Here is a 27368-nt window from a genome sequence, read left to right as displayed (position 1 = left end):
TTGCTTACATTATTTATATGTAGACATTTCTTTTTATATTAAATTTACATTTATACACACATAGACATTTCTATTTATATTGCAATATACTCTGATACATATAGTACATAAAACAAGATCTTTTAGGATACCTATGCATTCTTGTTTTAAGTGTTCCTGTTTTCATTTCCAGTACACTAAGTATCCACAGATGCAGCCTCAGTGACATTTGACACTGAGAAGGCTTGGGACCCACCTGCCCAGAGTGTAATACAGGGGTCTCTGCCGGTGCCCCACCAGCCTCGCCTCCTGGCAGGCAGGCACATCTCACCCCAGTTTGTCTCCCAGGCCCGAGGTGTGGCCAAGGCCTACCATCCCCAGAAGCCCCTCACACTGAGTGTGGGCTGCTCCAGGGACAGCCTCAGATGGGACCCCTGCCCACCTCCCTGCTGGCAGTGTGCTGGATGCTGTGGAGCCCCCCACCTGGAGGTCAGTGGGAAAATCCTGGGAGAGGAGCTTGCGTGTGCTGCCACCTTGTGGACAACGGGAGCTACTGCATGTCCCCAACTGGCCGAGCTCCCATCTGCCTCCTCCAGTCCCTGTCCTCTTCCCCCGCCATGGACCCCACCCTGAGCCCGGCACCAAAGACAGAGGCCCAGAGCCCTGCCAGGAGTCAGACCTGGGACTTGACCTTCCTGGGCCTGCCTCCATCACCCACCCCAAAGGGATGTCCAAGGCCAGGAGACTCTCTTCAGAAGCCCCACCCTCCACCACACTGGTGGGAATGGGGACGTGCTCCCAGCTCTATCCTCAAGCCCTCACAGGAGTCCACAAGCCTAGAAGGACTGTGCCCCCATTTCAGAAACGCACCTACCTCCAGCCTCCAACACAGGAGGGCAGGTGTCTGACATCGCCCCCCCCCAGTGGCTTCTGGGTAACCAGGGTTCCCAGAGTTCCCAACAGCAATGGCGATGACAGGGTGAGGAGCCCCGCAGGGACCACTCAGGGGGCCTCCTTAGACCGCAGTCTGGGGCTGGGTTTTCAGTTCTACCCTGTCTCGGGCAGGCAAGTTTCTTGGGTTTGACCCCAATTCTAACTGGGCCAAGTGGGTAAGGACAATGTCCTGGGCAGACAGGCCCTGCGGGGTCACACCAGGTCCCCCCACCTGCAATCGTGGCCGATGAGGCTCAGGACGGGACGGGGGCTCAGGACAGGGGCAGGAGGTGTCCGGTTCCCCTACATACACAGCCCAGTTTGAACGTCAGGTAAACAAGTGCATTCACATTTGGTAGTGCCAGTGTCGTATGAGACAGATTTGTATTAAACATTATCCTGTTTATCCGAAATCCCAATTCGCCTGGGTGTCCGTGTCTCCATTGCCGCCCTCCGTGGAGGCCGCTGCAGGTCAGCACAGGCCCTCTGCAGGTACTGCCGAACCTCGTGGGCCCGGCTCTCCCGGCTGGCAGCACCGCCCCACCCTTCGCTGCATCAGCGTAGTAGGATCTCAGGGCCCAACCCCTGGGACCTGTGGTGTGTGTGACACATGTGCAAGGAAGCGTTTTGCAGAAGTGACTAAATTAAGGATCTGGAGATGAAATGATCCTGGATTATCCAGGTAGGCCTTCAGTGCAATCTCATGTCCTTATAAGAGGGAGACATGACACAGAAATCGTGTGACCACAGAAGTGGAGATGGGAGTGATGCAGCCACAAGCCAAGGGACATTGGCAGCTGTCAGAAGCTGCAAGAGGCAAGGAACGGCCCCTCCTCTACAGCCTCTGAGGGAGCGAGGCCCTGCCAACACCTCGATTTTGTCCCAGGGATACTGATTTTGGACTGGGAGAGTCCTGTTGTTTTAAGGTGCCAGCCCGAGGTCATTTGAAACAGCAGCTCCGGAAGACCCAGACGCATGAGCCTGCAGCAAGCCAGTCTGCACCGGGAACAGTCGGGGGTCTGCTGAGCCCACCCTAGCTCTTGCAGTGCCCACACATCCTGCTTCCTGGAGCAGGAATGGCTGGGCAGGGAGTGCCGCATGCACCTGTCTTTGCTGACAGAGATCAGGGCTTGTCTGGAGATGAAGTCCCTGGGTGTGCGGAGGGCCGAGCTGAGCAGCAGGATGAACGCGACGCTGCCTCCAGCCACGCGTGACCCGCTCGGGATGGGCTACGACGGGGTTCCAGGAGCATGGCAGCCTGGGAACCCGGGGGTTAGAACAGTGTGTGTGAGAGGCAAGCATTCGTGGGGGAGGATCCCTCAGCACTCGTTGGGTTCAGAGACCCCCAAAACATTCAGCTCCCCTTCTGCAGATATGAAGTGACCGGTTCTATGTCCCGGATGTCCCACTGGGGCAACTCCCAAGCCGGACCAGCTGGACTTGGGGTCTGGCCTCCTGGGCTGGGCCACTCAGTGCAGCCCAGCCCACCACCCACCCTGGGTAGGTCGGGAGGACACCTGGCCTGGTCACCCACAGGGGTGATGAATGCGGGTGGGACAGCCAGGCAGGAAGGAGCTCGGGGAGAGCGCAGGGGAGCTGGGGAAGGGATCCTAAGGAGAGCACTCCCGCAGGGTAGGCAGCCCTCACCCCACCCAGAAGCAGGCGCACGCGGCTGTGGGATTGCTCAGTTTATTGGTAAAAGGGGCGCTGAGCGAGGCGAAGGCGGGACGCGGACGCTGGGGCGGTGGGGGCGCTTTTCCTCTTAAAGAACTTCCACTGGACCTTGATGGCGAGCATCCAGTCGCTGACCGAGAGCCTCTGACAAGCGGAGGTGCACACATGCGCCTGGCAGGGGTGCGGGGCGCCGGGGCGGGGCTGGGGCCGGGGGCAGGGCGGGGGGCTGGGCGCGGCGCCGACGGGGAGGGTCGCGCCGCGGGCGCCCGCGCTTCACTTGCCCGCCTTCTGCGCCTTCTGCGCCGACTTGGTCACTTTGCCAGCGCCGCCGCTCTTCTTCTCCACGTTCTTGATGACGCCCACAGCCACCGTCTGCCGCATGTCGCGCACGGCGAAGCGGCCTGCAGGGAGGGGGCGTGAGGGGCCGGCGGGAGCCCCCAGGCCCCGCCCACCGGCGCCGGGATGCACCGCGCACGCGCAGCATCCCCCGCAGCCCCGCCGGGCGGAGGAACCTCGCGCTGAGCACGGGGGTCTGCAGCCTGTTTCCAGGTGTGAGGCCCTGAAGCCGTACTGGCTCCCGGCTCCTTACAAGTGACTGGCTTAAGGGACTCGCGCAAGACGTTCCAGCCGTGAACCGTCCCTAGCACACGCCTCGGCGCTGTACGCCCTTTAGCTCTTTGGGCTGTGGCCGGCCACCCTGCCTGGGGCAGCTCTCCCAGGTGGGGCTGTGGGTTATCCTGCCAGGGCTGTCGGGCAGGCCAGCTGGAGGCGGGCGGTCAGTCCCAATTCCACCACTAGACTAGCTGTGGGCCTTGGGTGCGTCATTTACGGCCTTCATCTGCAGAGGAGGACACCATCCCAGGCCTGCCCGGCAGGGCCACCTGCGCTCGGTGACACGAGGCCATGGGTCTCTTGCTGAGCTCTAAGTGCAGCAGAAAAGCAAAGGGCCCGCTCCCTCTGCAGTGGCCCCTCTGCCTAGATGGCGGCCAAAGCTGCCCTCCCTCATGTATACTCACCGAGGGGCGGGTACTGGGAGAAGCTCTCCACACACATGGGCTTTCCCGGGACCATCTCCACGATGGCTGCATCGCCCGACTTCAGGGACTTGGGGTTGTCCTCCAGCTTCTTGCCGGACCGCCGGTCAATCTTCTCCTTCAGCTCGGCAAACTTGCAGGCAATATGGGCCGTGTGGCAGTCGATGACCGGCGAGTAGCCAGCACTGATCTGCCCAGGGTGGTTCAGAATGATGACCTGTGCGCAGAGATGCATGAGGCCATCAGGCAACCTGGGGTGGCACCGGGGAGGACCTCAGGCTCCAGCCCGCTTCCCGAGTTCCTGAGGCCCCAGCTGCTGACCCCGGGGGACCCACCCCTCCCCTCCTAGACCCCGAGGTGCTCACTAAGCATTGGGAACCCTGAGAGATAAACAACTGACAAGTGCGCTGTTTGAAACGGCCAGTGGGCAGCTTGTACCGTCCACCCTGACCAGGACTAAGGCAGTGCGATGATAAAATTGGACTTCAGTTTTTACATTTCAATTATGCCGTGTTTCCCCGAAAACAAGACTGGGTCTTACATTAATTTTTGCTCCAGAAGACACATTAGGGCGCATTTTCAGGGGATGTGTTATTTTTCCATGTACAACAATCTACATTTATTCAAATACAGTCATGTCATCTTCTTCTGGAACATCATCATCATGTACTAAATGCATCCGTCTGGCTGAGATCTTAACTGGGGCTTATTTTCAGGGTAGGTCTGATTTTTGGGGAAACAACGTATCTCAATAAAGCCCATTTTTTAAATCGTTCTCATGTGAAGAGGTGATTGAAAAAAGTTCAGTGACAATGCAGAGAATAAAGTATTAGAGAGATGTCTCTGGCACTAAATTAATAAAAGTATTTTCAGGAGCAGAGTGGGACCTCAGTGAAGCCCTGAGGGGCAGGCCTGGGCCACCCGAGTCTACTCGTTCTGGGCCCTCAGACCTGATTCAACCTCTCCCGGCCTCAGTAGCCTCATTGGTAAAGCGGGGTCTGAGTTCTCCCCATGCCAGACTAAGGGGGTGTCGAGTGCTCGGCCAGCTCCGGGCAGCCCCTAACTTCACTGAGGACAGCCTGTTACCACCCTTGCAGGAAAAGGCCCCAGTGGCCACCGCACAGCCGCCCACCTGGGAGGTGAACTGGGCAGCCTCTTGAGGAGGGTCAGACTTGCTGTCCCCACACACATTGCCGCGGCGGATGTCCTTGACAGACACATTCTTCACGTTGAAGCCGACGTTGTCGCCGGGCAGGGCCTCACTCAGTGCCTCGTGGTGCATCTCCACTGACTTCACCTCCGTGGTGATGTTCACGGGTGCAAAGGTCACCACCATGCCCGGTCGGAGGATGCCCGTCTCCACTCGGCCCACAGGCACGGTGCCAATGCCTGGGCCAAGAGGAGGGGCTGTGAGGGGCAGGCGGGGCTGAGGGGGCCCTGGTCCTTCCGGGCAGGCGGGGGGCATGGCCACATGCAGGGAGCAAGGGGACTGGGAGATCCCAGGCACCCAGGCAGGGCAGACACTGAGAGGTTCGTACAGAAGTGGACGCTCCCGGACCCCATCAGGAAAGGAAGGGACTGAACCAGAGAGAGTCCCCAGGAGGGGGAGACAAGGAAGGAGAGAGCCACCTGGACCTGAGATCCTTTCCCTGAAGGAGGAACTGTGGGTCCCTCCGCTCTCTGAGGCCTCTCCTGTGAGGTTCCAGCACCAGAGAGGGTTGAGGACAGCCCACCGGGGATTGCCTGGCTGGGCTTCAATGCTGCTGGTCCCGGGGACTATCCCTGAAGGGGCGTGGGTGCCCCATGCTTATCACAGTTCTGCTCAAACTTGTGTGGCTGCCCAGTGGGTGTCTGGTCTGCCCCAGGGCGTGGGAGACTCTACCCCGTTTCTCTGGCTGTGATAGAGGATTGTGTGGCTTATATTATGATGGAGACTGAGGCTGCTGGCTGTTCTCCACGCATGACACCCCCACCCTGCACACGGGCCCCCCAGCACCTCTAGCTACATTTGTTTATGGTTTCTATATCGTCTCATGAACAGCATTTCTCATTCCTGGAGTGGATCGTGTCTCCCACAAGAATGGGACCTCCAGGGGGAAAGAGAGTATGAGTCACCCTTGTGCCATCACCTGTGCCACCCACCAGCTCCTGGTGTAGGGCTGACCACTTACCTGGAGGGAGAAAGGCCTGACAAACACTGGACAGATCAATGGATAGTGGGTGGGTGGATGGATGGTAGCTGGATGGATGGGTGGATGGATGGATGGATGATGGATAGATAAATGGATGGATGCTGGATGGATGGATGGATGGATGGGTGGATGGTAGGTGGGTGGATGGTCGCCCAGACAGTGTGCAGCGTGGGGGGTGAGGCAGAAATAACCTGGAGCTCCTAGCTGGGGTCCTGGGCTCAAGAGAGGGGTCTGAAGGGCAGAGCTGGCCGAGGTGGACTGGGTGCCTGCACTGGGGCAAATGGAGCCCTGCGCCCCCACTCACCGCCAATCTTGTACACATCCTGCAGTGGCAGGCGCAGGGGCTTGTCCGTGGGGCGTGTTGGGGGTAGGATCGTGTCCAGGGCCTCCAGCAGGGACACACCACTGGCATTCCCTTCCTTACGCTCCACTTTCCAGCCCTTGAACCATGGCATCTGGGCAGGAGGAAGGAGACACCCATCGTAGAGACCATCTGAGCCTACCCCACCCTCTGCTCACACTCCCACCATCACAGAGACGGGGTCAAGAAGAAGCAGAGCATCCACCTCATCCCAGACTGCTCAGACCAGGCGCGGACGGATGACGACCTGAGGTTTGGAACCAGCCCCTCCCCCCTGCAACCCCCAGGGCCCTGGCCCTCAGATCCCAGACCCAGTCAAGCACCAGGGCACAAAAGGCCAAGTCTGGCCCACGGCCAAGCTAGAGGCACAGATTCCAGCCTCAGCCCCAAAGACGCTGACTGTACCCAAGCAAGGCAGACACGTCACTGCCCAGGGCGTCTCCTGACAGCAGACCCAGCGCCCTCCTAGCACGGAGTCCCCCTGGCCCAGCTGCCACAGATTGGGAGGAGAAGAGGCCAGCAGCACTGTGCCCCACGTCCATTCCCAGGTACTACGTCCTCCAGACAGCCCAGGTCAACAGTGGTGAGGGGGACCCCATTATTTAGCAGGTCAGGCATGGGAAATGTGGGTGTGGGTGTCCTGTCTGCCTCTCCAGGAGAAGAGGGTGCAGTCAGCTCATCCATCTCTATGTGAGATCTCATGAGGGAACGTACAATCCACAACGCAAACGTGCAGCAGAGCAAGATGGGGTCCCTCTAGCTGCACCCTCTGACAATAGGGCTCCTGGGCTATCTCCCTGGCTCTCCCTCCACACCCACCTCCAACAGTGTGGGTGCCTGCAGTGCTGGCTAGAGTGAGTGGCTGCCCTTCTGGGCCAGGTTGTCCTCTGGCTTGGCAGTGCCTAGGCACTTGTTTTCGGGTTCCACAAATTCAAAACAACCAGGCTCCACTCATTACCACCTGCCAAGTCAGAGTCCCTGGGACACTGGCTGCCTGAGCCACAAACTGCCCACTAACCAGCAGAGAGCCAGCCCTCAGCCCTTCCCAGAGCCCTACCAGCTCCAGGCCCTGAGAGGCTCCTGGGGGAAAAGAAAACTAACCCTGCCATGGACGGGCTCCTGGAGATGGGGTACATAGACCCAGGGCCCGGCAGCCACTGGCCTTGCAGTGTCAACCTGGGGAGAGTGTTTCTGGCCAGAGAAGGGGCCAAAGATACCTCTGCCAGCCCTGCAGGGAGATTGAGCTGCGGGCCAAAGCCCTGGACCTCAAAGAGGCTGGGGCTCCTCACCAGGCTCACATACCCACCGTGGGCTGGCACCCATACACGCACAGGGTAAGGGGGACCAGGAGAGCCAAGATGGGCCACGGGACTAGCCCTCCCAGCCTGCACCCCATCCTGACGTGGCCTGACTTTCGACCCCGTGCTCTGGGCCCTGGGGGAGGGATCTGAGCAGCCCCACCACCTGCCCCACCGGGCACTCACGTTGGGTGAGGGCTCCAGCATGTTGTCGCCGTGCCAGCCTGAAATGGGCACGAAAGGCACGGTGGCGGGGTTGTAGCCGATCTTCTTGATATAGGCGCTGACCTCCTTGACAATCTCGTCGTAGCGCTTCTCGCTGTAGGCGGGCTCCGTGGAGTCCATCTTGTTGACCCCCACAATGAGCTGCTTCACGCCCAGTGTGTAGGCCAGCAGCGCATGCTCCCGAGTCTGCCCGTTCTTGGAGATGCCCGCCTCAAACTCGCCCACTCCTGCTGCCACGATCAGCACGGCGCAGTCCGCCTGCCCAGCAGGCCAGGCACAGTGAGCCCCAGAGCCCGCCTCATGCCCAGGCCCCTCCTAGCAGCTAGGGGCCTGGGCAGTCGCCTGGGGATGGGACCTGGGGATTTCGGCCTTAGGGTTAGTAGCGGGGGCTCATCCATCTGTCTATCTGTCTGTCTCTGTGAATGCCCGGGCAATGTCAGAGATTGTCTGAGTCTGTCTGTAGTTTTGCCCACATCTCAGAGACCTCATCCTGGCCTCTGTGTTTGTCTATCTGCACAGGTGGCCCTAACAGTGGCTCTCCTTACAGGCACCCTTCTGGCTGACATGCTGGGGCACTTAATCAGTTCTTTGGGGGGCTCTGTACCAGGTGGGGCAAGTAGTGGCAAAGGTGAGGGTTTCCTGCCCTGGTGAGGAGGCAGAGCAGACCCAATTACCCTCCATGGCTCCAGGGTCCCCAGTGTCCCCTGACTGGGTACCCTTGCCCCACCTCTAGGGCCTGCGTGGCCTCTACAGCCCTGCCCACCTGGGACGTGCCGGTGATCATATTCTTGATGAAGTCGCGGTGGCCCGGGGCATCGATGATGGTGATGTAGTACTTGCTGGTCTCGAACTTCCACAGGGAGATGTCAATAGTGATCCCACGCTCGCGCTCCGCCTTCAGCTTGTCCAGCACCCAGGCGTACTTGAAGGAGCCCTTTCCCATCTGAAGGGGTGGGGGCGCAGCTCAGGGCGGGACCCAGGACTCCGCCAGCCTGGCCAGCGGGTCCCCTGGGCCATGGGAGCAGCGTGTCACAGCACAGAGGCCCGGGTAGAGGCAGAAGATGGGCCCCAGCCCCTCTCACCCCCGCTGGGACCCTGGGACTCTGCACCCATCTCTGGAACAAGGGAGTCAGACGCAAGGACCTCTGAGGGACACGCAGACCTCAACCTGCCCTGCCCAGGCCCAGCCATTCTGTCTCCCCAGGTCCAGCCTCCAGCCGCCTAAACGAGTGCAATTCAAGCATCCACCAGTAGGTGGCGCAAGGGCCTGGGACCCGCGTTTGGAGAGACTCTGGCAGGCGGTTTGAACCACTCCCCCGGCTGAGGACTCCCCCTTTCTCTGAACCCGAGGACCCCCCCCACACCGCAGATCCCTGCTTCAGCCAGAGGTCGACAACACCCCTGTGTTGCAAGCTGTCAAACCAAAAAACCCGTCTGTGATCTTTTCTAAGGGGAATAAAAAAAAAAAAATCAGATGAGGTGGCAAGGAAAGGCCTAGCTTTCCAGCTCTTTCTACAGCCAGCCAGGCTTTCGAACAGCTCTGATGCTCCTCCTTCCCCTCCTCACCCCACCTGAGCAAGGGAACAGGTGTTTGCAGAGAGACCCCCATGCCTGGGGCCAGGGCTGCAGTTAGGGCAGCAGCTGTGGTCACTGCCCAGCTGAGCAAAGTTCCCTGCCAGGGCCGTTAACAGACCTCTGCCTGTGCCCTCCAGGGAAGCTGCCCAGCCAGGACCACACATACAGGACCCAGGTAGATGTGAACCACATGCCCTGGAAACACCCTCAGGCTCCCCCAAATGCCAGACCCACAGGGAAGGAGTGACACAGCTTTGGGGCCCCGGCTTGGAGGCAGGTAGCTCAGAACACACCCCCTCCCCAAACAGGTTCAGCCCCGGCCTGTTGGGCCCAGCCCCAGCCACTCTGGGGCTTCACAGATGCTCAGACAGGGCTTCTCCCAGAGCTCAGGGCTGGGAGTAAGGGGTGCAGAGAGCAGACCCCCCACTCCATGGCCACTTCCCACCCAGGGTCTCAGCCATGTGAGAGGAGTAGCTTCCAGAAAGAGGAGGTCAGCTCACGGAACCCCTTTCATCCTCCCCAGGCAACCAAGCCTCCCCAAAGGGCGCCACCCTAGATAGGCAACCCTCCCGGCCCGGCACGAGAAAATGGAGCCGATGGGCTGGGTGCCCATCAAGCAGCTATTAATAGCTGCCCTGAGTCCTGGCTCAGCCCTGGGACAAGTGAGGGCAGTGCCATCTCCAGCCCCAGACCTCAGCCCTGGGGACACAGGAGCCCAACCCTGGGGGCCACACAAGCCAGGCTCCAGGGCCCTCGATACCAGTTGACAGAGAGTTCCAGAGCCTTCTGTGGCCCAGTACAGGGCAGAAATGCAGCATCCAGGCCACTCCCTTACCCTGGGCCAAATCCAGCTGGCCATCCCACTCGCCCCCACCAAACACATTCTCAGAGAGAGGACGCCCCTGCTCCCCCATGCCACTCCCATCTGGACCCTCTGAGATGAATGTTCCCCATGCAGGGTCCTTTAGGGCTCACACCCATCTTGAGATATGCTGAGCCCCGTGCCCAGGGTCGGGGAAGGTGAGCCCAGCCTCCCTGTGGGAACCATCCCCAGGGTGGAGACAGAGCTGGGAGCCCCCTCCTCCCGGCAGGGGCAGGGCTCACCTCTGCAGCCTCCTTCTCAAACTTCTCGATGGTCCTCTTGTCGATGCCCCCACATTTATAGATGAGGTGGCCCGTCGTGGTGGACTTGCCTGAGTCCACGTGGCCAATGACCACAATGTTGATGTGTGTCTTTTCCTTGCCCATTCTTCCTGGGGTATGGGGGCGGCTGCACAACCTGGGGTGCTCTGGCTCGGGCTGGGGTCTGCTGAGCAGTGATTCTGTGGGTTGGGGCTGGGGGACAGGCGATGGAGAGCCTCAGAGGGGAACCCCACAAGACATAGCCCTGCATAGGTCAAAGTCACTTCTCTGCCCACAGACCGGGCCCCCAAGGCAGAGCCAAGTCCCCAGGTATGATGGGGAAGTAAGAGCCCCCTCCCAGCCGGTGCCTGACTCAGCTGAGCCAGGTGGCAAGCCCAAAGCCCAAACAGTCCAATCTGCTGCAGATATCTGGGTGTCATGCTCAAGGAGCCCCCACATGAAAGAGTTTAACCCTCATCTGGAGAGACTGAGAAATACCAGACTGGATGAGCCCCATGACCAGTCAGGAGCCCGGTGATGAGTCACCCTGACAGGCTCTCCAGTGCCCTGTCCCCGCTGCTTGCTCCCTCTCCAGGAGTCGTAGGCAGGGATGCTGTACCCTACCCCCATGCCACCCCCACCCAGGACTGCACCGTGCAGTGATGGTCAATTCCTCCCACTCCCCTCCTCAAGCAAGGAGGGTGCCATCTTCCTCTCATCCCTGCCTTCAGGGGGGCACCAAGGGACACAGGCTGGGCCAGAGAGCTCCAACAGGCGATGTAGTGCCCAGAATAGCTTGGGCCCTCCCCAATCTGGGCAGGGGGCAGACAGTGGGGCCGGGAGGTGGGGGTCCTTGCTCTATCCAGGGGAGGGAGAATCCGGCCCCAGCAGGCCAGCTCAGCAGGTGCTGAACAGAGATGCCTTCAGCCTGGTGGGGACAGGGGGGCACCACGTCCCCCTTCCCTCTGGTCAAGGCCCAGGGTCTCAGCCCCCTGCCCCACCCTGGAGGTCAGTGGAGAATCCCAGGCAGCCCAAATGGGGCCAGGCGCTGGGGGAGGAAAAGCGGCACAAACGGCGCACACTAGGCTGCGGACACCAGGTGGACATTGCTGGGGCCTGGGGAGGGGGGCAACTGAGGAGGCCCCCAGGTCTCCCTGACTCCCCTTCCCCCACTCCAGTTGCCAGGCACCCACAGCGGCTGGAACCCAACCAGCCCCCAGCACTGACAACCCTGCCCAAAACACGCAGGGCCCAGGGTGGTCCCAAGGTCACAGCAGCAGGGCGATCGCCACCGCCCAAGAAACTGGCCCCTGCCGCCGCCGCGTAAACAAGCGCTACCGCGAAGCCCCCCTGCTCCCCCCTCCTGGGTACCGACCCCGGGTGCCGGGTCCGGGAGCGTAGGGTGGGCGGCCAATCCCCGCAGCGAGCAGCGCAGCCTCGCCAGGAGCAGGACCGGTCCCTGGGGAGGAGACCCTCTGCGGGAAGCTGGGGGCGGGCGCGGGGACCCAGAGACCGCGCGTCCTTACCCAGAGCCGAGGTCTCAGCCAGAGGGACTGGCGGCGCCGGCGCCGGCGGTTTTATCTCTCCAGGAGGGGTCCGCCTATTGACGGAGCGGGCGCGATGCACTGCGCCCCTGCAGTACGGCAATGCGGTACCGGCGGGCGGGGCCAGGCTGCGCGGGGCGCAGGGATACGGGGACCGCGGAGCCGCGGACGCGCGCGGGCGCGACGGGAACGCGAAAGGAGGATGCGGAGAAGACGCGAGCTACAAAGGCGCAGAGACGAGACGCGCCCGGGAGGGAGCGCAGGCCGAGAGAAAATCGGCGGAGGCGGGCGGGGGCCGGCGGGCGGGGGGCGGGGGGCGGGGGGCGGAGAGCTGGGGGCAGGGAGAGGGAGAGCGAGAGGAGGGAGGGGCAGAGACGTGAAAAAGCGGCAGGCGAGAGGTAGCTAGAAACAGAGGACAGATAAAGTGTCACTGAGACGCCAGGCCCAGGCACACCCGGAGAGAGAAGTGGAGCGAGAACAAGACAGAAAGACACTGCAAACATAAAAGGAGGTCCCCACGGATGGGACCCGCAGGGACCGGGGCAGGTGGGGTGGGGGAGGCGGGATGCTGGGCTGGGCAGAGGAGCACGTTGGGCCTGGGGCTGGGGGACAGGCTGAGGTTGAGGTTGAGGTTGAGGGTCGGGGCGCTGGTCTGCCTGCATCTCCCAGGGTCAGTCTGGCCCCGCGTGTGGTTGGTGCCTGTTCTGAGGTGTCCCCAGGATGTGGCGCAGTACACAGGGTATGCAGGCCCTCAGGGCACCTGTTCCCATGTGTCTGCCACATGGGCTCACCCGGGCAGGCCTGAAAGCCAAGCTTCTTCCCACCTGGCCCTATGGTATGGCTGGGGAACGGTGGCCTCCAGGGTCCCCTCAGCTTGGCCAGATGGCCTGAGGTCTGTCAGCACATCCACTCAGACCATCCTCCCTTTGAGGCCTCTGGACAGGACCAGTTTCCACCCTGGGCCCTTCTCAGTGCAGGGACCCTCAAAGCCTGGCCCCAGAGAGCTTCCAGGGCTGTGTGGGTGTGTGGGTGGGGCTCCCAGAAAAGCAGAGCTCCCCAAGGCAACATTCAGCGCCCAAACAGAGGCCCAGGCTGTGGCCACTCAGCTTCTCGGCTTCTCGTTCTGGGTCCTGGTGGGGTCAGAGTGCAAGCCACAGACAGCCCTGTTCTACGGTAGCTGCGAGTCCCTGAGGGTCTCAGCCCAGGCTCATAGCCAAAATGGGTTTTAAGAAGGGGAATGGGCAGCCTGTGTTATGTGGGGACCAAGGTCATGGGCCTCCGGTGCCTCCAGGCTGTGAATCCAAGTTCACTCATTATCACACCCCCCATAGCTGTCTCCCTCCTGCCTGGACCTGGAGGACAGGTGCATCTTATTTGTCTTTGTAACACAGGTTCTCAAGAAATGTGTGTTGCGTGAATGAGAGCAGAGGCCCACCACCCAGCACCTCCCACTGGGGCGATGCAGTGGGGACCCCCATCATGGGACTGCCCACAGGTCAGGAAGTAAAGGGGGTGCCATGCAGCAGTTGGGGCCCATAGGAAGTGTTGCTCAGGGAGGGTCTGCCCCACCCACAGACCCACAGACCGGGTGGGGAGGGGCAAGCAGATGACCGGGCAGTTTCCAGGGCTGCTGATACCCATCACACAGGAGCCAGGAGTTAAAAATAAATGGCTGGTGAGGAAGCAGGCCCCCCCACCCCTGCCCAGCTGGTGTCTATATTTAATGTACCCTCCTGCCTGAAGGTTACTCCGGATTTGAAGGTGCTGGGATTTGTTGCGGTTGGGATGGGTCACACCAAGGGGGCAGGAGGCAAGGGTCCCTGGGGACACCCACCCAACGTCCCCTAAGAGACTACTAGCACCCAGGACCCTAGGCTGCCTGCGGCCTCAGAGGTGTCTGTCAGACACCCTCACACAGAGTCTGAGCCCCACCTGTCCATTCCTGGCTCCCCCACAGCTGTCGGCTGACAACCAAATCGCCCTGGGTGCCGGTGCCAGGCCAACCTGCGCTGGAGGCATTTGCTGCCCAGAGCAGTGGCCAATGCCGCTGCAATGCACAGTCCTCCTGAAGGGCCTGCCCGATGACCTTGGGAGGGGTCTCGGGTTTTTTCCAGACCCCTCTGGAAAGGGCCTCCGTGTCCCCAGGACGTGCCCATCCACCCAGCTGGGCTTCCCCACAAGGCCCTGGGGACCCAGGTGACCCAGCCATCTGGACAAACTCCAGCCACAGGGATTGTGAGACTAAACAAGGTGTATGTTAAATAGTGACACACCTACAGTGCAAAAGAGCTACACAGCACCAAAGAGCTATTCAACTGCCTCTAACTGCCCAGTAGTACTTAGTGACTAACTACTGAGGAGTACCGAGTGACCATGGAACAGCACCAACTAACCACCAAACACTAACCTGCACTGGACAGCCTCTAAATACTAAGCGGCACTAAATACCACACGACCTACTAAATGGCCACAGTTGCCAAGCCTTGCCAGTTCACCAAGTGCCAGGTGGGGCTGCCCCAGGACCCATTGACCAAGAGCCAGCTGGACACAGAGGGGCAAAGCACAGTGCCCAAGGTTACGGAGCAAGGAGGTCAGAGCTTGCAGTCGGCTTGGAAGGCCTGAGCGAGTGTTACCTCCGGACAGAAGCCGGATCCGGTCCCACCTGTGCACCCCACCCTCCTCCAGGTCAGGCTTGCCCCTCCCCTCGCCCCCCCTTTTCTCACATCTGAGCCATTGGTCACAGTGACCCCATAGCAGCCAAAAGGGGGGACAAAGCAAGGGAGGAGCTTTAGCCAACCAGGCTGCTGCAGCCTCACAGCTCACCTTCTGGTGAGAGGGGCAGGAGGAAGGGGTACAGGCCTCCGTCCACAACCCCCCCTTTAGCCCTCAGGCCCAGACAACCAGCAGTGTGGGGAGACACAGGCAAGCCCCTCTTTAGCTGGCTGGGGTTTGGAGCCTGAGGAAAGAAGATCCAGCTAAAATTAACTGTTCTCGAGCTGTCAGCCCTGGAAATAAACCCGCTTCCCATTGGCTGTGGGTGATGTCACCGCTGGTTAATAATAACCTGTGAATGCATAACTAGCCACCTGCGATGTGCTTTCCTGTGGGGCCAGGCCAGCAGGTGGAGCTGACAACCCAGATACTGGCCCAAGGCAGGGCAGGGTCAGGGCGGAGTGAGCCCTCCAGCCTCTCAGAAGGACCTCCACCCCTGGCCTTGGGCCGTGGGCTGCCCTCTGACCCCAAGGCATGAGTGCACACCTGTCATGCATGCGGGGTCAGTCACATCCTGTCTCTCAGTCTACCTGGGCAGCAGGACCCTGGGCACAAGTTTCCCTGAGCTCTCTGGGCCCAGCACCCAGAGGACCGAGCTGCCTACCAGGTACAAATTCAGTGGCCTCCATGGCACAGAGGAGCTCTTAGCTACGGAGCTTTCTTCCGAAAAAGCAAGGTCATGGCTTCTAAATGCGGAGGGGTGGAGGGAGGCAGGAGATGGGGCTGGGGCAGGCCACATGCCACATGCACACCCTCTAGGCCTCCAGGCCAGCCAAGGGCCCCACCAGCCAGCCAGCCAGCTCTGTGTTTAGTCCCCGGGCCAAATGAAACAGGGAGTTGGGGTGACACTCTAAACAATCCAGGCCCCCAAGCACTCCACCCTACCAAACCCAGAGTGTCTGGGAAGGTATGAGACTGACCTGAGTCTACCCGGGAAGCCCAGAGAGGGGCACACAGCCGCTCAGAGCGGGTGAAGGGCAGCCTGGCCTGCCCCCGCTTCCCTTGCCATGGGCCCTTGGGCCACAGAAGCTGTCTGGGGCCCCTTGGCACCTTCTGCAGCAGCAGGGAACCGTTGCCATAGTGAAGGCACAGTCAGCAGGGCAGGCTCCTCCCCCCAAGGCCCTCGCTCCTGAGGAGCCCGGGTGGCACCTGTTTGGGAGGGCAGTCTGCGAGCACCGGAGCTTAACCTCTGCCCCACACAGGTCCAGTGCCACCTGCTTCCACGGAGCAGACTGCCCGCAGCACTTCCCCTCCTGCACCAACAGGGGAGGGGTCTGGTGGGCTCTGGTGGCCAGCCAACCAGAGAGCCTAGGGCAGGAGGCAGCCCCTGCAGCAGGGCACTGAGAAAGGGGAGGACCGGGGAGGGTCTGCAGGCCCTGCCCCCTCCCTGCACAGTCCCCTCCGGGCCCTTCCTTCCCCAGCTGGATCCAGATCCTCCTTGGGGCTGACAAAAGCAGAGCTGCCTTCCTCTGCCAGTGAGAGATGAGGCAAAGGCCACAGTGCTCGGCCAGCCTCCCACCCCAGGTTCAAGAGGGAGGAACTGAGTTCACTGGCAACTCAGAGCCATGTTCCCAACTCTCTGCACAGCGGTGGGGACCACCTGCCCCACAGCAGGAGACCTCACGGCAGGCAGGCGTCTTGGGGGTGAGCAGACGCCGGAGGCCACCTTCTCCCTTTCTCCTGTGGGTGGCCGAGACCCAGAACCTCCTTTGCCCCAGGAAAGGCCCTCCCCACACCGGCAAGACGGAGGAGGCTGGACCTTGGTGGGGGAAAGGACAGGACAGGCACAGAGGGAGACGCGGCCTTGATCACTGAATTGCACACTTTGGTTAGTTTTACATTATGGGAACGACCTCAGTAAGATTCGGATATTGCAACTCTTTCTATTTTCATTTTCCAAAAATGTTTTAGTTATAATAGTTCATCTGTCTTTCCATACTAATTTTAGGATCTGTCTATCTGTATCTTAAAAATTCTTGCTGGGGGCTGGTCCAGTGGCTCAGGTGGTTGGAGCTCCATGCTCCTGACTCTGAAGGCTGCCGGTTCGATTCCCACATGGGCCAGTGGGCTCTCAACCACAAGGTTGCGGGTTCGATTCCTCGAGTCCTGCAAGGGATGGTGGGCTGTGCCCCCTGCAACTAACAATGGCAACTGGACCTGGAGCTGAGCTGCGTCCTCCACAAATAAGATTGAAAGGACAACAACTTGACTTGGAAAAAGTCCTGGAAATACACACTGTTCCCCAATAAAGTCCTGTTCTCCTTCCCCAATAAAATCTTTAAAAAAAAAACAACAAAAAAAAACTCTTGCTAGGATTTTTGTTGGAATTGCTTTTAGACATCATTTTGGAGGGAATTCGTGTCTTTTCTGTATCGGGTCTCCACTTCCTTAGGTCTTCTCTGATCTTTTCTATTAGCATTTCATTTTGGCACATGTTTTGTTAGTCTGTATACCTAAGTGTTTCATGGACAGAGTGTTGCTATTATAAAAGATTTTTTTTCTAATTTCTGCTTTTACTTGTGAATTGCTAGTATGTGGAAATAGAATGGGTTTTTGTGTGGTTACCTTCTATCTTGTTAATCTCATTCATTCAACTGGCTTTTTTGTGGATTCTTTAATGCCAGATCATCAGGTTGCCTGTGAATTTGGACAGTTCCATTTCTGTTTCTTGCCTTATTGCAGTGGCTAGGACTTATGAGACATGTTGGACAATTGAAGCAAGGTAGGACACCCTCGCCTGCTGCAATCCTGGGGGAGAATTCAGTCTTTTCCATCATGTGCAATGTTGGCCGTACTTGCTTCATGTTCTCCTCAATGGAAGACATTCTTCTCTATTCCTCCTTTGCTGAGTTTTCATCATGAATGGATGTGGAGTTTTGTCACAGCGGGTGGGGAGAAGGGGAAAGCAGCTCAGCCTGTGGGTGGGGGCTCTGTGGTTTCTTGTTCCAGAGGACAGCTGTCAAGATCCCAACTGCCCATCCCCTCTTCTCGCCTCCCCAACCCCCCACGCTGAGCTTCCCAGGTCTGAGCCCAGCCCAGGGAGCCCAGGGAGGCATAGGCCTGGGTCCCACGGGAAATAGATGCTGGATGCAGCTGCCTCAGGGCCATCCCAGGGGCCCGGCACTGTTTGTCAGCCTCAAGAAAGGAGGCACTGCCAAGACCTCAGGGGCAGGACTGCCCTGGCTATAAGGTGCCCACAGAGTGACTGCTGGCCTGCCACATGAGCGCCCACTCCCTGGCAGTTGCTGGGACATCTTGCCCTCTGCTCCCCGCCAGGAAGCAGGACCTGTCTTCAGTCTCCCCATACCCACATCCCAAAGGACCAGGGCTCCCTGCAGCCTCAGGGCTGCAAGGGTCGAGTCAGGGCCAGAGACCCTCACCCACACATGTTTTGCTTGGAGACCCTCCCCAGCCTCCCTGCCTGACTCTCTGAGCCCTGAGCCATGAAAGCAGGTGCTGCTGGCCTCAATTCCCCCCCTCACCTTGCACCTTGGTGAAGCACAAAACACCAAATCCCATCACACATCAAGGCCACCGGGGACTGCCCCTCGCTCAGGGATGGAGTGAGATGCTGCAGTGCCATAGGGAGGCCGAGGGGGACAGGTGTGTAGGAACCCAGCAGGTGAGGCAGGGTGCTGCTCTGCCACCCATCCCAGGACAGCACGTAGTCGGGGACTGGCACCAGAGCAGAGGCCGGGGGGAGACGCTGCTTCCACAGAGTGGGCAGCTCCCCACGGCCCTGAGCTGAGCTGCTGGCTGCCCCGGCATAGCCCTCGGTGACGTGGTTGTGGTCTCTGACCCGCGAGGGGGCTCAGGGCTTGGTGAGTGGGTGGGGAGGTGGAGGATGTCCCGTAAGCTTGAAATTTGATTTGCACTACACTCACACCTAGTTTATGATCCAGAATTACCCCCTGGCGTGGGCAGAAGCCTGCCAGGACATGACTGTGGCTCTCAACCAGAATGAGAAGAGAAGATAGTCAGCTGTGAAGTAGGGTTTGGGGCTGCCATGCACCTCTGCTGCATGGTCATGTGTCTACTTCGTGTGTGCAAGTGACCTCCCGTGTGAGGCGCCGTTATCTGGAAAGCCCTAAAAGATCTATGCCCCGGAACTGTCCTCCTCCCAGTGGACCAGCAGGGGCCTTCTGTGGGGACCCCAGGAAAAGATGCAGGAGGTGGAGAAGGATGAGCATTACCGGGGGCAGGTAACTGCACCTCCTCCTGGGGTCCCCCAGGCTAGGTCACAGTCAGGTCAGCAGCCTCTACCCCAAGCCACACAGATAACGGGCCACATCCAGGGACAGCCAGGGCTGAGTTGAGCAGACGCCGTGCTGGAGGACTCAAAGCACACAGCATCTTCTGGATACCACCCAGCACCCACAGCTGGGGGGAGGCGATGCCGCCGGGAGGGGGGGGGCCACCTCTGGCTAAAGGGCTGGGCGCCAACGAGCAGATGCCCCCATCTGCCCTAGGTGATCGTGAGTCCTGAGTGGAGGCCAGAGGGGGGCACTGCGGAGGGTGGGCCTGCAGGGCTCAGCCGAGGGCTTGCACAACAGAAACCAACCGAAAGTGCAGGGGCTACTGTTCAGTGCCCCCGCCGCTTGCACTTCAAGGGGTTGGACAGGTCAAGAAAGGCTGGGGCCCGTGTCCGAGAAAATGGCCAGGGCCCAGGAAGACGGGACAGGCCCTCCTCTAGGACGGGGGCAGGTGGTCAGTTAACCGCTTCATTCTCAGGATGCCCTTCTCCGACAGACGCTGCGGGCCTGCCTGGCCTTCAGCGACCGCTGGCCAGCGCAGCCAGGCCCGTGGGGCGTGGCCTCGCAGGGCCCGGAGGGAGGGGCCGGCGCGCCCCGCCCCCGTGACGCGGAGCGGAGCCCTGGTATAAGCGGGCAAGTCCGCGCGTGCGCGTCCCGCGCCTCTTGGTCGTGGAGCGGCGTGACGCGGTCTCCTCTGCAAATGGGCTCGGTGGCCTAGCGCCCCCGTCCCCGCCACCCCTCACATTGCGCCGAGGCCCGCGAGGGGTCGCCGCCGAGGTGAGGGCCCGGGCGGCACGTGGGTGTGGTCGAGCGCCCACACGGTGGGCGGCGGGGGCGGCCCCGTGCGCGACGGCTCGTGGGAAGGACCGACCGGCGGACGGAGAACGCAAGGACGGGCGGGCAGGGCCGGGCGGTGCGGGGCGCGGGGGCAGAGGGAAGGGCGTGGAGGCTGCGACCGGGAACTGCGCTGGGCGGAGGGATCGGGCACCGGGGACGGGCTCGCTGGCCGCAGGCCCGGGCGGGCGCCGGGCCCGTTCCGGGAGCCCCAGGTGGCGGCCCGCGCACAAAGCGCCTTTGTTCCTCCTGCGCGGCCGGTTCGGGCTGGTTGGCGCCGCCCGCCCCCGGAGAGCCTGAGGCGGTCTGTGAGTTCCGGCGCCGCGCTTGGCTCGGTAATAAACCCAGCCTCGCCGGCCGCCCCGGGAGCGCCCTTCCCGAAGGGCAGCCGGTTACCAAAGGGGCTCCCGACCTCCGTGTGCGCAGGCTTCCACCAGCCCACAGGCAAGAGCATGGCAGCCATCCCCTCCAGCGGCTCGCTCGTGGCCACCCACGACTATTACCGGCGTAAGTAAGCCCCTTGCCCACCCCGACAGTGCTGATCAGGAGTCCCCACCCAGCTTGTGCAGGCTCCGGCCCCTTGAGCACCCCTGCCTGGGTGGGGACTGGACTGAGCACGAGCGACTGTCTCCTCTCCAGGCCGCCTGGGTTCCACTTCCAGTAACAGCTCCTGTGGAAGTGCGGAGTGCCCTGGGGAAGCCACCCCCCACCCCCCGGGTGAGTGCAGGGAGCATCTGGAGGGGTCACCCCAGGGACGGGCAGCAGCACCATGGCCCCATTTCGCTTCTCTCAGGTCTCCCCAAAGCTGACCCGGGTCACTGGTGGGCAAGCTTCTTTTTCGGGAAGTCCACTGTCCCATTCATGGCCACAGTGCTGGAGTCCTCAGAGCAGTAAGTCCTCCTCCCTGGGGGCCAGTGTGGGTGGCGGGAGCAGCTGGGAGCAGCCTTTGACCACACCTTCCCCCCACTCCTAGCTCACCATCTCTCCAGGGCTCCAGCAGCATGATCGCCTGTGACCTGGCTCGGGAAGCCACCAGGAAGCAGCCTGGTGGCCAGGCCAGCAAAGCCAACGCTGGGCCCCCATCCTGAGTGGCCACCACCAGCCACCAGACTTCCAGAGGCGCTAGGCTCTTTTGAGCCCCCACCCCCCAGCCCCCATAGGCTAGGCAGGCCGCAGCAAGCAGAAGCAGTTGGGCTCTTTTCTATCAAAACAGCAAAACACCAAAAAGGAACTGGAGAGCCTCACTCTTTACTCTGCAAGCCACCCGTGAGCCTGTTGCCATCCCGTAACCGTGTGCCTTGCACCAAGTGGCAAATAAACAAGCAGCCAGGTGGTGCATGTGAACCTCGTGTCCTGAGGCCAGTGGGACCAGTGCACCCTCCTCTCATTCTCCTCATTTCCTGGGGCGGGGGGGGGGGGCTGGGACTGCCCCTGGGCCTGCCTGAGTCTCCTTGTTGGGGGGCTACCTCTGAGGCCTGGCTCAGATCCCCCCAGCGAGCTCCTCCTGGGAGAGCTGGCAGCCCAGGAATGGGACAGGCCACTAAGGTCAGAGTTCTCTAGGACACTGTGGGAGGCTGGGCCCCTGGCTGTGGGTTTGGGAGCCATCAGCTGGGGACCCAGGACCCCTTGAAGGACCTTGATGATGACCCCTCGGCACCGGGGAGGGAAGTGGGACAGGACTGAGGCTGTCCTTCCAACTAGTGCACGGCTAGCAGTGGCCATGCCGTCTCCCAGGCCCATCCCACGGGGATGCCACCTCCTCTAGTCCTTTGTAGGGCACACGCTGGGCTGGGTGGCCTAACCTTGGGGGATCAGGTCGGGGGCCCCAGGCACCCAGAACCAAGGTTGAGGGGAAGGGAGTGTGGGGGGGGTTTCCAGAGGGGCCTTCCCACCAGGGCAGCCAGCTTTGGGCACAATCCACCTCCGGGAGCTGGGGAGGGTGGTCGTGTCTCCTGCCTGCCATCTCATGTCCACACACCTGCAGTGAGCCAGCAGACACTGACCCAGGTCTGTTGGCCAGCTTAGGGCTCCAGGAGAGGGCAACTGTGTGTGTGTGTGTGTGTGTTGCGGGGCTGGGGGAGCCTTTGGGGGGAGTGGCTTTCACTGGCTACTGGGTGGGGCTCCATGGGCTGGAGGGACCACCCTCTCCTTCCCCCAACCCCATGGATCCATTCCAAGGCAAGTGTAGGCTTGTGGCCCCCTCCAAGAGTGACAGCCTCTGTCCTTGCCCTCTGTGCCCAGGCAGGATGGGGGCAACCTCACCCAGGCTCCCCCGCAGTCCCAAAGCTGGTGGTCAGTGCTGAGTCTGGGTGGTGGTGGGTCCTTGATCCCACTATGAATGGTTTGTGAGCGGGTTGCCCCTAAGGGATAGCCTGAGCCCTGTCCAGTCTTTGGCCAGTGTCCAGACAAGGCCCCCAGAGCCACAGATGGCAGCAGCTGATTGCTGAGGCAGGAAGATGGACAGGTGTCCTGGCCCCAAGGTAGCAGACAGCAGTGCCCCACCGCCAATCTGCCCCTGTCTGCAGCATCCTGGGTATTCCGTGCCCAGCCCCAAGTCCAGAGGGCAGCCAAAGACCTGTCCCCACTATGCACCACCCAGGAGGCCCAGCCTGGGTCCTGGCTGAGCTGGTGGGTGTTAGTGCCAGAGTCCAGTACACTCCTTTTGGAAAGGAGCAGCCTTGTTCCTGGAAGTTTCCAGAGTTGGAGTCAGCTGGGAAGACTTGCACTTTCCAGGAGCTGGTATCTTGGGAAGGCAGCCTCAGCCTCTAGGCTGCGGAGGGCTTCATCCCCTGCCCCAGGACAGCGGCCTTGGGTGGAGGAGCTCGTGTCCCACCTGGAGCTGCCATGCCTTTTTGCCAACTCCAGGGCAGCGGCAGGGAGGGCCAGGCTCAGAGTGGGTTCTCGTACCTGGTGAAGGTGGAGAGCTTCTCCCGCAGGGCCTTGAAGCAGGGCCTCTGCTCAGGCTCCCTGTGCCAGCACGTCAGCATTAGCTTGTAGGCAGTGGTGGGGCACTCCGGAGGGCAGGGCATGCGGTAGCCCGAGTCCACCCTCAGGAAGGCCTCGTGGTTGGACATCCCTGCGGAGGGCAGGACAAGGCTGTGGGGGCTGGGAGATCACTGCCCACCTGCCTGCCCCACCCCCACCCATTACCTGCTGCCTCTCGGGAAACTTTGGGCTGGGCCCTCCCCATCTGCATACCACACACTCAGAATGGGGTCAAGTACCTGCATAGGGCATCTGGCCTCTGCTGAAAATCTCGTGGAGGAGGACCCCAAAGGACCAGACATCAGATTTGATGGAGTAGTGCCCTCGGGACAGTGCCTCTGGAGCCGTCCACTTGTAGGGGATGTTGCGGTTACGGGAAAGGTAGACGTCCTCCTGTGATCAGACATGGGCGGGGGATGGGGACTGGCGGGGGCTCTGCCCGCGAGCCCGCAGTGGGCAGGCAGTGGGATCCAGTAGGCACTGGCAAGTACAGGCCCCATGAGGGAGATGCTGTCCACCTTGCAGATGGTCAGGCCCTGGGCTGTGTGGGTGCAAAGGATGGGAAGAGCTGGGGAGTCAGGTTCATGGCAGGCCCAGAGGTGGGTCAGGGTGAGCCCGAGTAGGACACTGACCCCATGGAGGTGTTGAAATTCCTGAGTTTGCCCTGAGCTTACAAACACTCCTGGCCCCACCCCCTGGCTGAACCACAAGGCGCAGGGCAATGACACTGAAGACGCAAATGAAGGCTGGGTCCCTGCCCCTCCCTGTGGCCCACTCAGCAGCGACTGGCTCCTCCACAGCCCTGGACATCTGTCGCTTCCCTTTCCTCCTGTGGTGCCTGATACCTGCTCCCCCAGCTCTGATAGGCCTGCCAGCAGCCTCCAGACCCCCACGCCCCCACAGGGCAAGGCTCTGGCTCCAAGCCCAATATCCCACCTGCAGGAGCCTCAGCCCTGAGCTTCCTGTCCCTGCTGAGGGGGGCAGGGAAGCCCCGCCCCTGCCCTCGGAGGGCCCTACCTTGATGAGCCTAGCTAGGCCAAAGTCCCCCACTTTGCAGATGTTGTTCTCCCCTACAAGGATGTTTCTGGCAGCCAGGTCCCGGTGGATATAATTCTGTGACTCCAGGTAACACATGCCCTCGGCCACCTGCGACGCGATGTCCATCAGCTCTGAGACAGGCAGGGCTTTCTCGTCAGAGTCTGCACAGGCAGGAAGGGGAGGTCAGGGTCAGCAGGTCCACATCCTCTGTGCCACACGCTCTACTGGCTCCTGGGCTCGGGAGGGCTGGGGCAAAGGGCAGGTGGCCTGATTTGAAATTTGGACAGTGGACCTGCTGATGCCCTCCTGGAAGGCAGCTCTGTGCCAGCCCCAAGGCGGTTCAGACGCACGCTGCGCATTTCCCTGGGAACCTACACGGAAGCGATGGAAACCCAAAGGTAGAAGGACTCAAAAAGCTGCCACGGGCCACAGGCCTCAGGCAGCACATCTACATGGGCGTGTGCTGGCAGTGACCACACTTCTGTGTACAATCTTGCATTTAGAGTTCTTCGAATGTTGGTATAAAAACATGCCCAAGTACAAACATCACATACTGGATGTCACTTCTCCGAAGCACATCTTTTCCCGTTTTAATGTGTCTGCAGCCGGGCTGCCTTTGCACCCTCACCGTATCGGCAGCGACTGTCTGGTTTGGGTGTTAGGAAATCCTGGGGGCTTCTTACAAATGGTACCTTCAAGTCAGTGAGACATGTCGTGTGTGGGAGTGTGTGTGCATACACATTTGTGACTGCACAGGTGTAGTGTGCATGGGTGGGCAAGTGTGTGTTTGAGTTCAACCACCAGGAGGAGGGATGGCCCTTGTAGGAAAAGCGAAAAGCAGAGAGAGCCAGGCCCCTGCTTGTGAAGCTGGCAGGTGGGTGGGCCCGCCGGGCGCTGTAATAAAACAGCCTCAGTTAACCGTGGGTGTAGGAATCAGGAATGGCTTTCCTTGTCTGATGTGTATTTATCTGTATTTTCTTAGATTCCCACAATGAACAGATGGTACATTTATCACAAGGTATTTTAAACATTTCTTAAACAGGAAATGCCTGATAGAGGCATCAAGAAGTTCCTGGCTGTCCTGTGCATTGTACGGCGTGATTGTGGCTTTCTTTGCCTTTGTGTGTCTCTCCCATCCCCTCCAGGGAGCATCAGTCACCCTTCTACCCTGAAAGGAGCCCGCGTGCCCCCACCGCCCGCTCACCACGCAGCAGCTCCAGCAGACTCCCCTTGGCCATGAACTCCGTGATGATGTATACGGGGTCCCCCACGGACGCCATGGCATACAGCGCCAGGATGTGCTTGTGCCGAAGCTTTTTCATGGCCTGCACCTCCGCCTGGAACGTGTGCTGGTGCAGAAGGTCGTCTGCGGGGTGGACGGCCACGGTGGTTGAGGCCCCAGGGAGACAAAGAAGGAAGAACGGTTCCTATTGCCGCTCCCAAGCCAGGGTGCAGGGGCAGGCGCAGCCCGGTCTACAGCCCAGCACTCTCCCCGGTGTCTCCATGAGGGGTCCACGTGCCCACCCTCTGCTCTCCCCATACACTGGGCCCCTGATTCCTGAAGTGTGGGGTCCCAACCGCCTGGTGCTTCCCAAGGAGATGATACAGAAACCTTGTCAGATCTAGTGGTTTTAGTGGCTTTCCCCTCACATTAGATGTAACATCCCCTTTCACGATAAATACATTTAGGCGAAAACATTTACAATTGAAGAAAAATGGCACCTCCATACGGTTATGCCACATGGCATAGGTTAGGGCAACGTGTAGCAGAAGGCCCATTAGGGCCCCAGGTTGGCTTGGCCCCCACCCCTAGTGAGTGAGGCCAGAAGTCCCTGTTGGTGGGGCTCCAGGGGCAGGGTGGTCAGGCCGAGCCCCTGGCCAGGGGCCGCTCACCTCGGGCAAGCACCTTAATGGCCACTCGGACCCGGTCTCTCCAGAGCCCCTCGAAGACCTCCCCGAAGTAGCCGGACCCCAGCTTCCTGCACAGTGTGAACTCCTCCCGGGGCCTTTCCCAGTCGGTGCAGTGGGGCAGAGGCTCTGGCTGGTGCTGGGGGAACACAGGCCAGGGGGTGTGTCTCATCACCCAGCCCATCCATCCTTCAGGAATTCCCTCTGACCCCAGCAGGGGGAGCCCCTTGTCAGTCCTCAAATGTAGGACTTGAGGACTGCTTGGTCGGTTTGGGAGGGTCCCCAGTGTCTGGCATGTGGCCAGGCTCTCCCAGGGGCTACCCTTGCTGTGTCCTGCAAACACTCTCCACGCTCACCACCTGCTCTGGGTCAGTGACAATGGCCCCAGTGCCATTCAGACAAAATTGTCCAGCTGCTGGCTGGGGCACATGGATGGCTCTTGTCCCCTGGCTTCCAGGGTCCCAGAGAGACTCAGAACATGGCAGGAGCACCTCTGACCTCTGCTAGCCCAGCGTTGAGAGTGACCCAGCAAAGAAGGGCCCGTCCTCCTGAACTCATGCCCCACCTCACCCCTGCCCCACCCTCCTGATCTCATGCCCAGCTCTGTACGACCCCAGCTTCCAGGCAGCCTGAGGCCCCAAGTCCCCTCCAGCTGGTCAGTGCATCAGGACCCACACCCACTCTGTATGGCCCTGACAGGCTGTGTCATTGAAAAGAGAGGGCTATGGGTGGGCAGGGGTGAGGCAAGGTCTGGCCAGGTGGGCTCAGGCAGGCGGGGTGGGGCAGCCCTACCTTCCTGCAGGGCGAGGTCAGCCGCAGGCCATGGGAGAGACTCTGGGTCCTGTGGTGGTCCACGAGCTCGGACAGGCTGGAGAAGGATACGGCCTCATGCAGGTGCAGCCGGCCGGCCCTCTGCCAGATCTTGTAATGCCGTACGGCCTGCCTGTCCCTCACTGGGGCGGGGTGGGAGGTGGGGCACACGTGAACAGACATGTGTACCCTGGGCCCCCCACCTCCCAGAGAGGAACTTGCAGGCCGGGGGTGCGAGTGGGCACATGCCTGGCATCCTGCCCTGTGACTCGCCCAACATTGAAAGGAATAAATGCAGGCCCACGACCTCAGGGACAAGCCACCCCGGTGGGCCAGGTCTCAGAGTTCCCTGGGGTGGGGCCAGGGTGTCCTGGACGTGGCAGCCTGATGGAGGGGACAGGCCAGAGGGGCCCAGCTCTCCACATGCAGGACGGAAGGGTTCAGGGGCCAGGAGACCCAAAGCCACGCAGGGCGAGCCCATAGACCCTGGAGACTGTACCAGACAGCACGTAGTCCGCGCCCTGCTTCTCGCTGACCCTCACCAGGAAGGCCCCCTGCTCGTTGCCGTCAGCCTGCAGTCGGTACAAGGCTTCTGAGCGGGAAATGCATCCGAAGAACCACCTGGAGGGGTGTCCAGAGCCCACTCTGATCCCACCCTGAATCCCAGCCACTCACCTGACCCTTCATCTCATGGCCTCCACGCTGCCCAGAGCTGCCCTGATACTGTTGCCGACCCCAGAACACCTCCTTTGCCCATAGCGCGCCCACAGCAGGCTGCCCTTGTGCTTTGAGCATTCTGGGCCGTCCCTCGGGGCAGTCACTGCCTCCTGG

The 27368-nt window shown here is 60.8% G+C and overlaps 2 protein-coding genes across 3 annotated transcripts; one reads left to right on the top strand and one right to left on the bottom strand.

The window, feature by feature from the left end:
- Positions 1-2587: 2587 nt before the first annotated feature.
- Positions 2588-12643, bottom strand: EEF1A2 (eukaryotic translation elongation factor 1 alpha 2). Of its 2 annotated transcripts, none has more exons than XM_081033407.1 (8): positions 11920-12643; positions 10376-10606; positions 8460-8639; positions 7658-7954; positions 6117-6267; positions 4753-5009; positions 3603-3837; positions 2588-2987 (listed from the first exon to the last, which is right to left on the bottom strand). In XM_081033407.1, exons 2-8 carry the CDS (start codon positions 10517-10519, stop codon positions 2860-2862), a joined length of 1392 nt encoding a protein of 463 aa, XP_080889533.1. In that variant the 5' UTR covers positions 10520-10606; positions 11920-12643; the 3' UTR covers positions 2588-2859. The 2 variants fall into 2 exon arrangements, with proteins under 2 accessions (XP_080889533.1, XP_080889534.1); XM_081033408.1 differs by having other exon boundaries at positions 11769-11945.
- Positions 12644-19564: 6921 nt separating this feature from the next.
- Positions 19565-21166, top strand: PPDPF (pancreatic progenitor cell differentiation and proliferation factor). The gene is made up of 5 exons (XM_081033406.1): positions 19565-19739; positions 20223-20303; positions 20436-20513; positions 20590-20686; positions 20770-21166. The coding sequence occupies exons 2-5, from the start codon at positions 20249-20251 to the stop codon at positions 20882-20884; spliced, it is 345 nt and encodes a 114-aa protein (XP_080889532.1). The 5' UTR covers positions 19565-19739; positions 20223-20248; the 3' UTR covers positions 20885-21166.
- Positions 21167-27368: the final 6202 nt, after the last annotated feature.

This window comes from Rhinolophus hipposideros (assembly GCF_964194185.1).
Source record: "Rhinolophus hipposideros genome assembly, chromosome: 22".
NCBI classification, from domain to species: domain Eukaryota; kingdom Metazoa; phylum Chordata; class Mammalia; order Chiroptera; family Rhinolophidae; genus Rhinolophus; species Rhinolophus hipposideros.
This window is presented reverse-complemented; position numbering and strand designations above follow the sequence as displayed.

What these genes read in the sequence shown, in the direction of transcription:
- EEF1A2 (XM_081033407.1), bottom strand. Translation starts at nt 10,519, where the DNA reads ATGGGCAAGGAAAAGACACACATCAACATTGTGGTCATTGGCCACGTG. An exon ending in TTGAGAAGGAGGCTGCAGAG is followed by an intron (nt 8,640 to 10,375) that starts GTGAGCCCTGCC and finishes CCACCCCTTCAG; the next exon opens with ATGGGAAAGGGCTCCTTCAA. An exon ending in TGATCACCGGCACGTCCCAG is followed by an intron (nt 7,955 to 8,459) that starts GTGGGCAGGGCT and finishes CCTGCTGGGCAG; the next exon opens with GCGGACTGCGCCGTGCTGAT.
- PPDPF (XM_081033406.1), top strand. Translation starts at nt 20,249, where the DNA reads ATGGCAGCCATCCCCTCCAGCGGCTCGCTCGTGGCCACCCACGACTAT. An exon ending in CACCCACGACTATTACCGGC is followed by an intron (nt 20,304 to 20,435) that starts GTAAGTAAGCCC and finishes TCTCCTCTCCAG; the next exon opens with GCCGCCTGGGTTCCACTTCC. An exon ending in AGCCACCCCCCACCCCCCGG is followed by an intron (nt 20,514 to 20,589) that starts GTGAGTGCAGGG and finishes CGCTTCTCTCAG; the next exon opens with GTCTCCCCAAAGCTGACCCG.